Source organism: Suricata suricatta, chromosome 5 (assembly GCF_006229205.1).
Source record: "Suricata suricatta isolate VVHF042 chromosome 5, meerkat_22Aug2017_6uvM2_HiC, whole genome shotgun sequence".
Lineage (NCBI taxonomy): Eukaryota > Metazoa > Chordata > Mammalia > Carnivora > Herpestidae > Suricata > Suricata suricatta.
In genome coordinates this window covers 111218680-111232858 of record NC_043704.1, presented here as the reverse complement: position 1 = coordinate 111232858, position 14179 = coordinate 111218680, and the positions used below count along the sequence as shown (strand labels likewise).

Sequence of the window (14179 nt, the reverse complement as noted above, 5' to 3'; positions counted from 1 at the left end):
GGACCAGTCCCCTGAATGTATTTCCTATATCACGCCACCATGCCTTTTTTCATGCCCTTGTCTGCCTTTAATGTGCTCGCCATGTCCGTGCTGCCCCATCAAGTCTGTCCCATGCAGCTCTGGAGGCCCGCTTCATGTTGTCTGTCTTGACTTGTAGCTGACACTCACCCAGCATTGCTCTAAACACTTCATACATGTCACCTCATTTAATCCTCACAACAACCCTGTGAAGAAGATACTACCATTACTGCTGTTTTAGAGGTGAAGAAAGAAAGAGGGGTTGAGGAGTTGGCCTTCAGTCATTCACCCTGAAAGTGGTAGAGTGGTGATTTGAAATCAGGCGGCTGGCTCCTGACTCCTTGCTCTCAAGCATGATATTCTCTGGAGGAATCCTAGTCTGTCAGGATTTCCCAGGAAATGGGAGCCGATCTTCATGTGGTAGACCTTTACTCTGCTCGTTTTCTAAATATTTAATACTGACAACTGTTGTCCCAATGGAGAAATACATGATAGGGGTTTATCAATGGACTCATCAGTGATTTATATAATCCTAGTATGAGGAGGTAGATGAGAATAAAACAAAGTGCTATGAAGAGTACAGAAGGATACAGAACTTGGGACCGAGAAGGTTCAGGAAGGCTTCATGGAGCAGGTCAAAGCCAGAGCCTGACTGAGGGAAGTACAAAGGCCCCACTTCATTCTTTTAAGATGGGACAACTGAGGCTTCAGAGCTCTCATGGGATCAGGCTGAGGCTGGGCCTCACTGGAAACCATGATCTTCCTAGTTTCTCCTTCCCTCTTACAAGTTTCTCCTGAGGCTTGAAGGGGAACAAATCTTGACAACCTAAGATATGCCACAGTTGGCATGTGGATTATTTTAAACTGGTTATTTTTTTAAAACTACAGACTCAAGAGAAGGCTGAAAAACTCAATTAAGTTGTCTTTTGTAAAAGACATTATAAGGGAAATCTCCATTAGTAAGGGAATGTCCCTCAGGAGAAGAGGGGAATGGCTCTAAATCTCTAGAAACTGCCATTCATGGAGAAGTCACAGACTTAATCTGCATAACAACCTTACCCTTGTTCTCTGTGCTTTTCCTGGTAAACTCCCATAACTGACTCCCCACCCCCAACATCTTCTTTTGTTTTTAGCTAAAGATGGTATTTAATGTGATGCCTTTGGCTATTTGGGGGAATTACAGAGTTTTCCTGGGTCTCTCCCATGTATAAAAGAGGTATGCATGTTATTAAGCTTGTGTTTGTTTTTCTCCTGTTAATCTGTCTTATGTAAAGTTAAGTATTAGACTAGCCAGAGAGGCTAGAAGGGTAGAAACATTTTTTCTCTCCAGTAGGGCAGTCCCTTAATAAATCACTTACATAAAGAATTCCAATCTCTGGTTCTGCTTTCCAGGAAACTGGCAATTCATGATCTTAGAATAAATTATACATTTAGTTCCTGTTTTGCATGATAACTTACCCTGCTGAGGGTAGATATATACCTTTACTCATTTATAGTTTTTCTAATATCAAGCATAGAGCTTTGCACATGATGGGGGTCTGTTGACTTCTAAGTAAAGTAATTTGAACTGATTTTCTTAAATAGGCAACTACCAAACACTGTACTTTGTTAGCCTGGTTAAAGAGAATTAATCCTTCATGTATCAGGGTTTTTAAAAATCACTCCTTTTGTTCTTCCTGGAAATTGTTAGTTTGGGGCCTCCCACCCACTATTTTTGAGTAAGCCCACCTGAGACCAGGTGCATCATTTTAGCTGACTAGAGTGTCTGCAGTGGAGCATGAAAACTGTCAACATTATGCCTGTAACCAAACATTGAGAGTGACTCCAGGAAAGTCCCCCACCCCCGCCCCCCAACCTCCCCAGTCATAAAATCCAGTCCTTTTGGGAGAACCAGAGCCATTTTCGTCTCGTGAGGCAAATCCCCTTCCTGAAGTCACCCAGGGGATTTTCCATAATGACTGTTTGGCACATAAAAGTTCTCGTGAAATGAGGAATGTGTCTAAGAAGTACTTCTAGGCCTCTTACCTGTGAAAGCTACAGTCCTTTCCCTTCCTTGTGAACAAGTCTTTGATGATGAATCCTTGTACTGCCATCTGAATGCTTCGAGCACCTCCCTGCAATGGGGAAGATGGATAGTGAGGTGTGCGAGGCGGGGACCCAGGCTGTCCAACCGTAATGAAACCTCTTGGGGCCAATATGACAAAGGGGAACTCTTAGAAATGGATGTGACCTCTTCTCTACAGCCCTTTCCCTCCTGGTACATACAACATCCCCTTGGCTTAGGGAAGGCACACTGTACTGCATACATGGGTTCGGTCAGATGCCATGGCTAGGCCAGAGTCTACACTGACCAGCTTCAGTAGACTGGCACCTGGGGATGTGTGTCCTCTTCCACCCCTACCTCCGCTCTGCTCCTGCTTCATGGCAAACTTGGATTTGAAGGATGTAAAGAATTTGTTGGCTAGTCCTTGAAATTCTGTGTTACTGATAATCGATGACCTGAATTACTGAGATGGTAAGCAAGCCAGAATGAAGCTTCTGGATCTCCTCCTGCCTTCAAAATCCTCAGGGATACTTAGGACTTGGAGAGAAAAGCCAGGAAAACTAGAATTTGGAAGGAAGGCAGGATGTGTGGCAGTGGGGAAGGAGTGAGACTTTGCTCTAACCTTGACAGTAAGCTGCCATTTTAAACAGTCTCGTATCATTTAAGGCTAAATGTTAAATTATATTAAATATACTTTGACAAATGATTGTAATGAAAACATACATTCATATGGATGAAGATGGAAGGAAACGTGGATCGGGACTATGGGATTAGAATTTATTTAACTGTTTGCCAACTATTACCTTTCCCATTTCCAAAGTGAAAGCCAGGTCAGAAAAAGGATCATGGAACCTGAAATGGGCCTTTTTCCAGTGATAGCTGAAGACATGGATGGTATTTCCAAAGAGGCTCTGCCGTAACTTCTGAAGAGGGGAAAGAAATGATTCAACAAAGATAATTCTTCTTAGACACATTCCTCATCAAATAGCCTGTGTAAGGTGGTGGGATTGTGGAGGTGGGCCTGTCCCCTCCCTACATCCCAGTTTACATTATGCCCTATTCCTTTATCGTGATTATAAAGTCTTGTACGAAAGGTTCACACAGGGTTCCCTTAGACTGTTTTATCCTGAAGGCTCAGTGTGTTAACCTTGCACCCTGTTGTCCCCATCCAATTTTTGTCCCTTGTATCTGCCTCCTCTTCCATTGCCAGCCATGTGTCCTTTATGCCTTGCAGTTCAGCACGGGCTGCTGCTCTGCCCCTGTGCCTCTTGTCCCAATGATCCATGGCATGGATATCCGGGGATATCCATCTATATCCATGACTCTGCAGCACCTGCCCGACCCCTATCTTTGCGTCTTTCTCTCTTGCTCTAGGAACGAGAAACAGACAGGACTCTGGGTTTCTAGCTTTAGTACAATATTGATTTAAATGATACTAAACAAGCATTCTCTGTCCTCTTATACCCGAATTTTTAAGGTTTTCCTGGATACTCTATATCATGTTGAGATTGGAGAGGGTCTTCTAGAGCTTCCCAGAAAAAACAAACCAAGTACATGAATAAAAGGGGAATCCATCCATAATCAGGGGCATATTAATTGCCTAGGATGTGCTCAGTCCTGTGTGGGATATAGATATGTAAAAAGTCTAGGGGCGCCTGGGTGGCTCAGTCGGTTAAGCGTCCGGCTTCAGCTCAGGTCAAGATCTCATGGTTCGTGGGTTTGAGCCCCGCGTCGGGCTCTGTGCTGACAGCTAGCTCAGAGCCTGGAGACTGCTTCAGATTCTATGTCTCCCTCTCTCTCTGACCCTCCCCTGCTCGCGCTGTCTCTGTCTCTCAAAAATAAAATAAAAACCATAAAAAAAATTTAAAAAAAAAGTCTAATACCCCACAACTGTATACAAGAGAGAATGTGTGAAGTTCCAAAGTACAAAGTACCTTGAGAGAACAGAGGAAGGAAAATTTCTGACTAAAGAACTCAGGAAGGCTCCATGGAAGACGTGCATTTGATCTAGGCTGACCAATGGCATCTAGCATTTATTGAGTATTTTCTATGCACCAGGCCCTGGTCTAAGTGCTTTATGTTCATTATGTTAATTTAATTCTTTGAGATGGTACTCTTATCCTCCTTCCAGAGAGAAGTATTTGACTCAGTCACCCAGTGGTAGAAACTTCTGGAATTTGCATCCATTCCAACACTACTGCTCTGCCTCCCCAGCTTTAAGTATGTGTCATCCTTGGGGTTCCTGGGTGGCTCAGTTGGTTGTATCTGACTTTAGCTCAGGTCCTGATTTCACAGGCTCAAGTCATGATCTCACAGTTTGTCAGCACAGAGCCCGCTTCAGATCCTCTGTCTCTTCTCCCTCTCTGCCCCTCCCCCTGCTTCCACATGCTCTCTCCCTTTTTCTTTTTCTTTCGAAAATAAACAAACAATTAAAAACAAGTATGTGTCATCCTACAATTGCTGTCCTTTTTGTGTGTCAATCACTATTTAATTAATATTTTTCATTAGCTTGAGCTACTCTTTTATAACTTAAAAAATATTTATTTAATAGGAATACTTCATATCACATCTTTAAGTGGGAATCAAAATCACATGCCATATTTAAAAAAAATAATGGAACTAAAACAATGTTATTGACTTATGCTAGAAACTATCGCCTATGAAAGCTTTGCCTGAGCTCAAATTCTTTTTAATTAGGAAGGGAAGTAGGAAGTGTTAAAGAGGTGTGAATATGTGCACCTCTTACAGAGTCTTTCTTCTGGGTCTGCAAGCATAAAGAAGGACTCACTGAAGCAGGTGACTCAGTCTATTTAATGGCACTTAATAATGTATCCCTAAAAGCAGCCATGCTCTAGCAGAGGCACACATCCCACACTCTGGGACAGGCTGTGCAATGACCTATTGCCTAAAATGGAGGGGAGTCTGGACAGAGAAGACCTGCACACGCGCACGTGCATGCACACACACACACACACTGCCCAGAGCGTCCAAGGACAGGGAGTGGCTCAGAGGAATGAGGAGACTCTGTGGCATGTGTGTGTGTGTGTGTGTGTGTGTGTGTGTGTGTGTGTACACCTGCATGTTCTAAGACCGTGGGGCAGGAAGTCTGTGGAAGTTGAGACTGGAAAGTACTTTAGGTTCATCTTGGAAGGCTTTGAATATCATATTCAGGTGTTCAAAGACAGCTGAAGAGCGTATACAGATGAAACAATCAGTCCAATTGATCCGGAGCCTAGTGGTTTCTAAAAAGGACAGATGCAGGAGAAGTGCGCATCTGGAATGGTCTCCCCATATCAGATCAGGGTCCGGTTCTGTGGCTGGAGTTTATTTCCTGGCCACCTCTGCTCCCCACTCAAAAGAAAAGATTGCCTCTACAAAGAAAGAGAGGCAGGTGCATTTCAGTGTGAGCAAGGGCCCAAAGTGCACTTGAAGAAAACTGATTCGTCCGTTGTCTCAGGACAACAGCAAGTGAAGGAGGGGGAGCTGGAGGGCATAGAGACTGCTCTCAGAAGACAGACTCGGTGTGTATCATGGCCAATGAGCCAATAACCTAGGACATCCCCAGCAGAGGACTGAAAATGACATCAAAGCAGCACAGCACAGAAGAAAGATGGAGCACTCCCACTCCAATGTGGAGAAGCCCAGTTCTGCTCCTCACTGACCATGTGAACTTGGACCGATTGCACATCCTCTCTAAGACTTCGTTTGCTAATCCTGAAGTGGGGTTAACTCTCGCTTGGTCCACATCATGGCTATTATTGAATACGAAGACATAGAAAGGGGCTTTGGGAACCATTAAGTGCTGAGTACATCACTGGAATGCTGCAGTGAACAAAGTCCCACCACAGAGGAAAAAAAGACCAAAGCCCGGCAGGAGGAGGGGAGCGAAAGCCATGAGTAAATGTGAGAGATTAAGACTTTGAAACTAAGAAGGCTTAGAATTCAAATTCAATTAAAAAAAAAAAACCTCTGCCAGCCAAACCAAGCTCCTGCTTCAGTAGCTGGATGTCACTTCCAACTTATGGAGTGTCACCATCCAGGTGCACCTCTGGCAGGCTTAGGACAGAGGCTGCAGGCCTCTCGGCCAGACCCCCTGGCCAGTGTGACAGGAAAGGTGACTCATCTCACCTATGTACCATTTACTTTCACATCAAATATAATCTATAAGATTAGCCTGGCTTATATTCAATGATATGCATATGTCATTGTGGTAACTGGACCCAAATGGCAAACAGTCCTAATAAATGACTGTAATGATTATTATTATTTCATACAAGCCCCATTTGTAGTTTTTCTCTTCTCACTTTGTTAGTTTCCCAGGAATTAATAACTCTTTCGTGATTGCTATGATGATGATAATGATGATGATCATTATCTCTAACGCCTATACATGCACGTACACACTCATGCACTCACAGTAACAAGCACACATGCACATGCTCACACACATGCACACTCACATGTACATACACCCCTGAAGATAGAGGTCCTGGGTCATTCTTCCTGATGTGTTTCATTTCCTTGCCTTGACTGCCTTGTTTCTGGTCCCTGGGCTTAGACTTTCCCTGTGACAACCTTGCCCATCCTGTCTTCATCCCCAATCCAACCTGAGGTAGGAGAGTTCTTTCTGAAGCTTCTTCTCAAAATCATGTCTTGGCTTAGAAATTACTGGCTCATCATGGAATCAGAGACTTTAGAGTTAGCAAAACCTAAGAAACATTTCTCTCCCAGCCTATCAAATACAGTGGAAGACTCTTGGCTTGATCATGTTCACCATGGATTCTTCAGCGTCTGGTGCTGTGCCTGATGCATAACAGGTTCATCATAAGAATTTGCAGAATTTAAAAAAATCTAATTGGGCCCTTTCATTTTTACAATGAAGAGATTTGGGGTGCAGAGCAGTTACATGTATGCCCGAGGTCAGATGTCTTGTAAATGGCAGCTCCAGCACCTGAATGCAAGCCTTTCAGCTTGTACGGTCCAGCAGGAAAAGAGATGGCATGCTCAAGTCAGGAAAGTTAACTTGAGGAAAGTTTAAAACAGGGACTATTTACAAAGATGTGGACTGCAGGTAGGGAAACTAGAGTGGCCATTGCAGGGCCCCACAGCTAGCAACAGTATCTCCCTTAGACCTGGAGGGGCAAAGCAGGGAGGAGTGGGGACCTGAAGCAGGAAGGACAGCGTCCTGGGGAAAGAACATCCAGAAGAGGAAAAGGATTTAGTCAGCTGTGCACAGCCTGACTTCTTTCCCCTTTCTCCTCCCTCCAGGCCCCCGCAAGGGCTCCCATGGGTCACACTCAGTAGGAAGCCAGAGGAGGAGGGACCCCTGTGGATGGAGTCCCTACAAGCCAATCTTGGCAGAAAGCAGGATGGAGAAGGGTAGAGTGCATGTGAAGGGGCACACGGAGGATACCCAGTGCCCTCTACTGAGCAGTGTCTCTAGGGGATTGTCCAGAGCCGTGAATTGATTATGCAAACATCTGTTGAGGTCCAACTATCAGCCAGGCCTTATGCTGGAGCACCAGGCTGTACTTGCCACTTCCAAAAAGCTACCCCATTGCCTACCATCCTCCACTGGAGCATTATTCCTCTGGGTCTCCGCCAGAATATTTTGATCTCCCAGTATTACATTTTTTAATATGATCCTGCTGGGTGATATTGCAAATAAACCGGGGGTTTGTTTATTGACTGCTGATACAAGAGGCTACAGGAATGTGTTCCAGGCTGGGTTCTGGAGAAGAGCCTGGTTGTGGAGGAGGTTGGGAAACTGCCCTGGCCGTCATTCGCACACAGCAAGACGTTAGGTTGGAGGAAGGAGGAAAGGTGCAGTATTGGAAACTGGGCAACAAAAGATGAGAAATAAAAGAGCTGGGGAGAGAGAAGGTTCTTAGGGTGTTCCACCCACCCCCGCCATTCTCAGCAGATTCCCAGCAAAGAGTGAGTGTGCTCACGTCAGGAAATCCCATGCATCCCTGCCCCAAACAGAGGAGGGAAAAGAGAACAGCAGGCTGACCACAAAAGGCATTCTCAAGTGAGTATTAGGATTCAATAGCTCCAATAATTTGCCAGGCAGCTGCACTGCTGAAACGTCGATGAGAATTGGTCAAGCTTCCAAACCGCCTTCCTGGAATCCACATATTCAGAATCCCAAGGCTCAGCATCTCAAAATCCCAGGGTGTGTTTAATTAATGCTGCTGCTATATAAAGGACACACTCTCATCTGGCCCACATAATGGGAATAAATCCAAAGTCTTTTTTTTTTTTTCCAAGAAAAAAATCAATTATCTCCACTTCTGGGACTTTCTTAACCCTCCGTCGACTCCAGTTCCGGCTATAGTGGTCTGATTCTCTTGTCCCCCACCCTTTCCAGAGGGAGAGAATTACCTTGGAAAAGTTATGGGGGAGGTCTACAATCACACCACGTTTGTGTTTGTAGAGAAGTGGAGGAATTCAGACCGAGACTCTTGCTTCCACAATGTAAAGCAAGACCAGAAGATTCTGGAAACATCTGCGAATGCTTTTTTCCCCCTGTTTTTAAAATTTCTATGTGTGTTTTTTAAAAATAGATTGCACACTCACATGTTTCAAATCCAGAGAGTACAAAAAGGTATGTTGAGGAAAGACTCCCTCCTACCCTACTCTCTCCCTGCAGTGTCACATTATATGAAGCCTTCTAGAACTTCTGTAAGCCTATGTGGGCAAATGCCAATATGCCATCATAGTTTTATCTTTTTTTTTATAGTAAAGGTGGTCTAATGTCCAGCTGTGTATAAATTCTAAAATGGCCTCCTCTATAGAAATTCATTACAGAGACAGTAATATTTACTAAAGATCATTTGTTAAAAACATTATCTTGTCCAGTAAAATACAGGTAGCCGCTCTAACTTCTGGTGTTATAGCCCAGTGTAGGCAGAATTACCCCAGAGGCTGGAGGCTCTAACAGGATTACGCATTCATTACCTATCTTCATTCCCTGAAATGTGAGCCATTCACTAGATACCTAAGACTCAAGGCACCATCCAGAGGCTGTGAGGCCAATAAGCTAGTACAGCATCTCATGAGAGCCCTGCTGACCTATCTTCCTGTGACATCTGGCATTTGAACAAAAGAGGGAAAGTGGATTGAGGCAGGAAGATTTGTGATAATGAGGAAGAACAGTGGGCCTCCAAGTCCATTTGTACTGCAAATATGACAGGAAGGAGAGTTGCGCTATGAAGCCTGGGAGGAAATGCATGATAAAGAAGAATGGGGGGGGCTTGGTCCCTATATTTGATGATGTCCCATCTGAGGACCTTAAGGGAAGGCTATATTCAGGGTTGGAAATATTACAGTCAGAGCCAGCTCAAAAAGCAGATGGAGACTGTATGGTTTCCCCAAAAGGGGTTCCGATCCCCACTCATCTGTCAGCAGGGACCCTGTGTGCAGTGCACAGACTGTGGAACTGTATATACAGGACGATCCTGACTGTAGGACAAGTGGTGTTGGTCCTCGCCCACATGACCATGCTAGTCTCACGTGGTTTTGCAAGCTTGCCCCCGTGCAGGGTGGCATTACCTCAAGAAGGAAGTGCTTCTTCCAGTTCTTGTTCTTAGGGTCCCCAGGAAAAATCTCTGCCATAGGCTCCAGAATGTGGTGTGGAGTGTGAAGGGACTGGGTAGATGTGGGAAAATGGTCCCGAGAAGCCGTGAGTCTCACCATGATTGAAACAATGGTCTTGGAGGCAATCTAACTGAAGGGATCTCTCACCCTAGCTGGTACTTTCCCCCCCGATTGATGCATCCTTAAACCTTCCCAGTGCGCAATCATGCCTCTTTGACCTTGATGACTGGGCCTTCAGACATTTGCCAAGGCATTGCCTCCAGCCCTGTCCTGTTTGACCCAATGAAATGCTGCTAGTTTGCCTCCTAGCTGGGTCTGTGCCTCAGCTAGTGGGGGTCTTGGCCCTGACTCACCAGGTTTGGAATTGAGCAAATGGTGCCTGGGATCCATAGCTTCCAGAGCCTCAGGTTCTTTTCAAATCTGGATGTTATCTGGCAGTCCCAGAAAGCATTTCTTTCCTGAGATCAGCTCTTTGCCCCCTTGCCCCAGGCGCAGCACAGAGTTCCACCTTCCTCCCTCCTGCGCACGCACAGACAGGGCCCCTTATGCGTGCTTGCTACACCGCTCCTCACCTGCCCTATCCCACCCTACAGAGTGATTTATTTGAATTTAGTTCCCTCACTCCCTCAAATTTAATTCTCAGAGCAAGGAAGTGAATAGAGAGGCTCTCAGAGTTTGGGAGGAAAAGACTGTAACATCACCAGTGTCCTTGAAAAATACCATAAATAAGTCATTTTAATTATGTTCTTTACCAATAACAACCGTGTGTAGTCTTATCTTCAATAATACTCTCACATGACAGCAGATAAGATTGCCCAGCCTTGTTGTTGGGGGAAGATTACGTTTCCTTTCATGTTTAATTGACAAGCTATACTTACCGTGGCCATCGCCAGGGAGATAGGAAAGCCGCCTGATTTTGAAGAGATGATAGAGGGTTTGGGGGTAGAACAAAGGCTACTTGATGGCAAATGTCCTTGGCCCCTGGGCTGAGGTATTCCTGTTGCATCTTCAGTTTCATCAGCCGACACATGGTTGCCATCACGATTCTGTGTAAAATGCCACCACCAAAAAACAAAGCAAACAGAGCTGGTGACAACCCGTTTTTCCCCTCTTCTCTCTTTCTCTCTGAAAAATCAGTGTTCAGAAAATATTGTCTCCCTTTGAAAGACAGCTGAAAATGTTGCTAAATAGCAATAAAAGAGGCAGGAAAGTCCCAGTGTCTGTGTCAAAGGGGTTTCTCATAGTTTTATGTGGCTGGGAGAGGTTAAATGTAACTATGGAAACATAATTAATGCTATCAAGACCTTGACTTGAAATTATATTTAGAGAAGAATGTAAATGTCACTGTCTCTTGTTTTGAGAAGACAGCATTTTATAAACAATGAATCTTTCCAGTCTATAGGGCAGCAGGCAGCGATATTTCTCATTGTGTTGTTAATTGCCCAATAAAGGAAGTCAGGTTACCTCTCTTAATTCTCTCAGATTCATGCTCCCTAAGGAGGATAATCATTTTTTTTCTTTAAAAAAATCCATCCCCTACCTTTAAGAAAAAAATCTATTTCTCCTTTTCTTGACTGATTCTTATGGCATTTAAAAATGTTAGAATCAACCCTTCTTCAAGTTTACTTACCTTCTATACTAATGTCATGAAACAAATCTGCCCTGTTGGTAGCTGAAACATGAAGGAAACTGTCTTCTTAGTTTTCTGGATTCCTAGAGGCTAAGATGCTTTCTTATCTCAGAAACACAGCATCCCAATGGCAGACTACTGTTGGGATATGATGCCTTTTGTAAATCAAACGCAAAATCTTTAAATTCGTGGCGATGGGTTCCCCTCACCCTGTATAAAGCGTAACTTGACATTTATAAATATTTTTCCTTTCAAAGGTTGTTTTATCTTTTGAATATTCTATTCTCCCAAATGGTAGCTATTTCCATTTAATACTTCCAGGACTAAAATGGAAGCATTATCTCCCTGATTCTAATTTAGACTGTGGTTAAGGAAGTTTTAGCACAAATAAGGCTTTTGATTACAGGTTACTTGTAGGAAAATGCTTTAGAGTTACAGTTAAAATATTAATAATTCGGTTGTTTGATCATATCGTATTTTAGTGCCAGGAAAATCACCCTAATATTTTGTGCTGTGTTTGTTCAGAGACTGAATTAATATCTGAAATACCAAGTTCATTATCCTCCAACCTTTTCAGTTACATGAGATAAAAAGATCTTTCATCTTATATTGTATAACATATTTTAAAATACCTTGTAACACCTGAATTCGGTCACCTTTCCCTTATTTGAAAATGATGAAGGAAAACAGTTTTTCAGAAGAGGAATAAAGATGATGGCTACTTTCAAAATTACTTTTATTCAGGAATACTGAACCATTTGGCTTTCAGAACCTAGTGTTATTTCACAAGTTTAAGAATTCTAGATTCTAATATTAGTTTTTCTAAAATAATAACCATATGGTACTCTTAATGATGAAAAGTACTCTTAAAAGTAGGTAGGGATTTTCATGAAAAAGGAAAGCGTGAGAAAATATTTCAAAGGGCTTTCTAGTTTTATGTGTTCACACATTAAATGCCGAGTGCCTGAGTGACATTCTGTGCATAAAATAAATGCAGATTATGCTGTTAATGTGATTGTTTGAAGCAGCAACTAGAGGAAAACGCACCGGCTTTGAGAAAAGTAATTACCTGAGGAGTTGTATTATTGGTTCCCAACCTATAAATAAAAGAGAAAACATCAAGTAAATTACTCACTCTTATTCAACCCTCAAACTTCCTCAAACTCAACCTTGCTAGGGAAGCCTCTCTCTACAAATGGTTATATCTGAATCATCGTATACGTAAGCCCATAATGGAGACTTTTCATGTAGCATACATAAAAACTGATTACTTAAACCCCAGAAATCCCTCTGGTTCTAGGGAAACGAGAAAACGAGAACATCTTACCCATGATAACTAAAGATCTCCCGCCATTTGTCAAGAAATGAAATTTTCATAGTTATGTCCTCTAAATCCAGCTCCTGGGAGCCTTGTTCCTGGTCAGAGACTTGCATAGTCCTTTGGGTAATGCGAGGAACTGAAGAAGGGAGTTGTTTCCTTGGGAGAGAGAGAGATCTGGTGGAGAGGAAGCGAGATGCTGGCTCTGCAGATCCGCTAGCTGAAAAGAGCTGCCTCTTCTGACCAGCGAGGTCACACCACACAGGTGCCGCTCTGTGCTCTCTGTAAGCCCCTGCTATCGGATCACGGTTAAACTTTCATTAGGGGTGGAATTCTTTGTGTATTGTTGTTCCCTGTATTGATGCTATGAATGTTTAATGCAAGACGGATTTATAAACACAAGGATTGCGATTACTTTTTCAGTATCAAAGCAATTGGGATAATTTAGTCGATGAGGGATGCCCTCCTGGTGAAATGTGATAGTACTTTATGCTGTTGTGCTTCTGTGGAAGTGTTTGTGGTATAGAAATACTCGGCCAAGGGGTGGGTAAGAGCCATTCTGCTGATATCTAAAAATCACATCAACTACTGTTGAATAGTATGTAGGCCAAGGAAGAAACTGTCCAACAGATGTTTGACATAGGGTTTAGTACGCAGAAATCTTGCACACAGCTTGGAGAAGGACTGGTTTGATTTGTTTCAGGGAGAAGTCTAAAATTATGTCACGTGCTATTGGCTGAATGAAATGTAGCTGCAATAACCAGCATAACAGAGAACACTCATTGTTGTGATGGTTAATCTTCCATGTCATCTTGTTAGGCCGCAGAACCCAGCCACACACCAATCTAGTCAAACACCAATCTAGATGTTGCTGTGAAATGTTTTCTTAGATGTGATTAACATTTAAATGGTAGATTTTGAGTAAAGTGGATTATCCTCCAAAATGTGGTTGAACTTCAACCAGTCAGCTGGCAGGCCTTAAGAGGAAAGACCATGAGGTCTCTGGAGAAAGAAGGAATTCTGCCTCTAAAAAGTCTTGACTCAAGACTGAAGCATCAACTCTTCTCTGTCCTGCACATTTCAGACTTGCCAGTCTTCACAATCACGTGAGCCAGTTCCTTAAAATGAAGGTCTCTCTCTCTCTCTTTGGAGAACCCTTAGTAACATAATAGTGTTTATCAAAAACAAATGCTCGTTACCAGTAAAAGGTTTTTTGGCTCTTCTGACTTGATTGAATATCAAAATTGAATTTCAGGAAGTCGTTTTTCTCTTTGAACATTTCTGACCATGAGCTTTGTAAAATCTTGAGAATGTGAAGAGGTCAAGGCAAAGAGGCTATTTGGATTTATTATGATTTGAGTAGTCAGGGCTGAGGGGATTTATTATATATTTATGTAATATTGCAAAGACCTTGAAACGCAGAAAGTCCCTGCAGAACGCAGAAGTGGATTTAGGTGTCCACTATTCTGCTTTGGCGTTCTCTGCCTCTCGTTTCTTAAACTAACTTTTGGTGGTTGTGTAACCATTTCATATTCCCAAGCCCCATAAACTTCCATCAGATTTTATATTT

The 14179-nt window shown here is 43.1% G+C and overlaps 1 protein-coding gene across 1 annotated transcript in view; it reads right to left on the bottom strand.

Annotated features, from left to right (window-relative positions):
* The window catches only part of MINDY4B (MINDY family member 4B), a 35356-nt gene extending 22631 nt beyond the window's left edge, over positions 1–12725 (bottom strand). Inside the window, exons 1-5 of the mRNA XM_029940798.1 lie at positions 12619–12725; positions 12361–12388; positions 10540–10707; positions 2866–2985; positions 2044–2132 (exon numbers count right to left, since the gene is read on the bottom strand). Coding sequence (XP_029796658.1) covers positions 2044–2132; positions 2866–2985; positions 10540–10707; positions 12361–12388; positions 12619–12725 — 512 coding nt within the window. The remainder of the gene's footprint in view (positions 1–2043; positions 2133–2865; positions 2986–10539; positions 10708–12360; positions 12389–12618) is intronic.
* Between the last annotated feature and the right edge of the window lie 1454 nt (positions 12726–14179).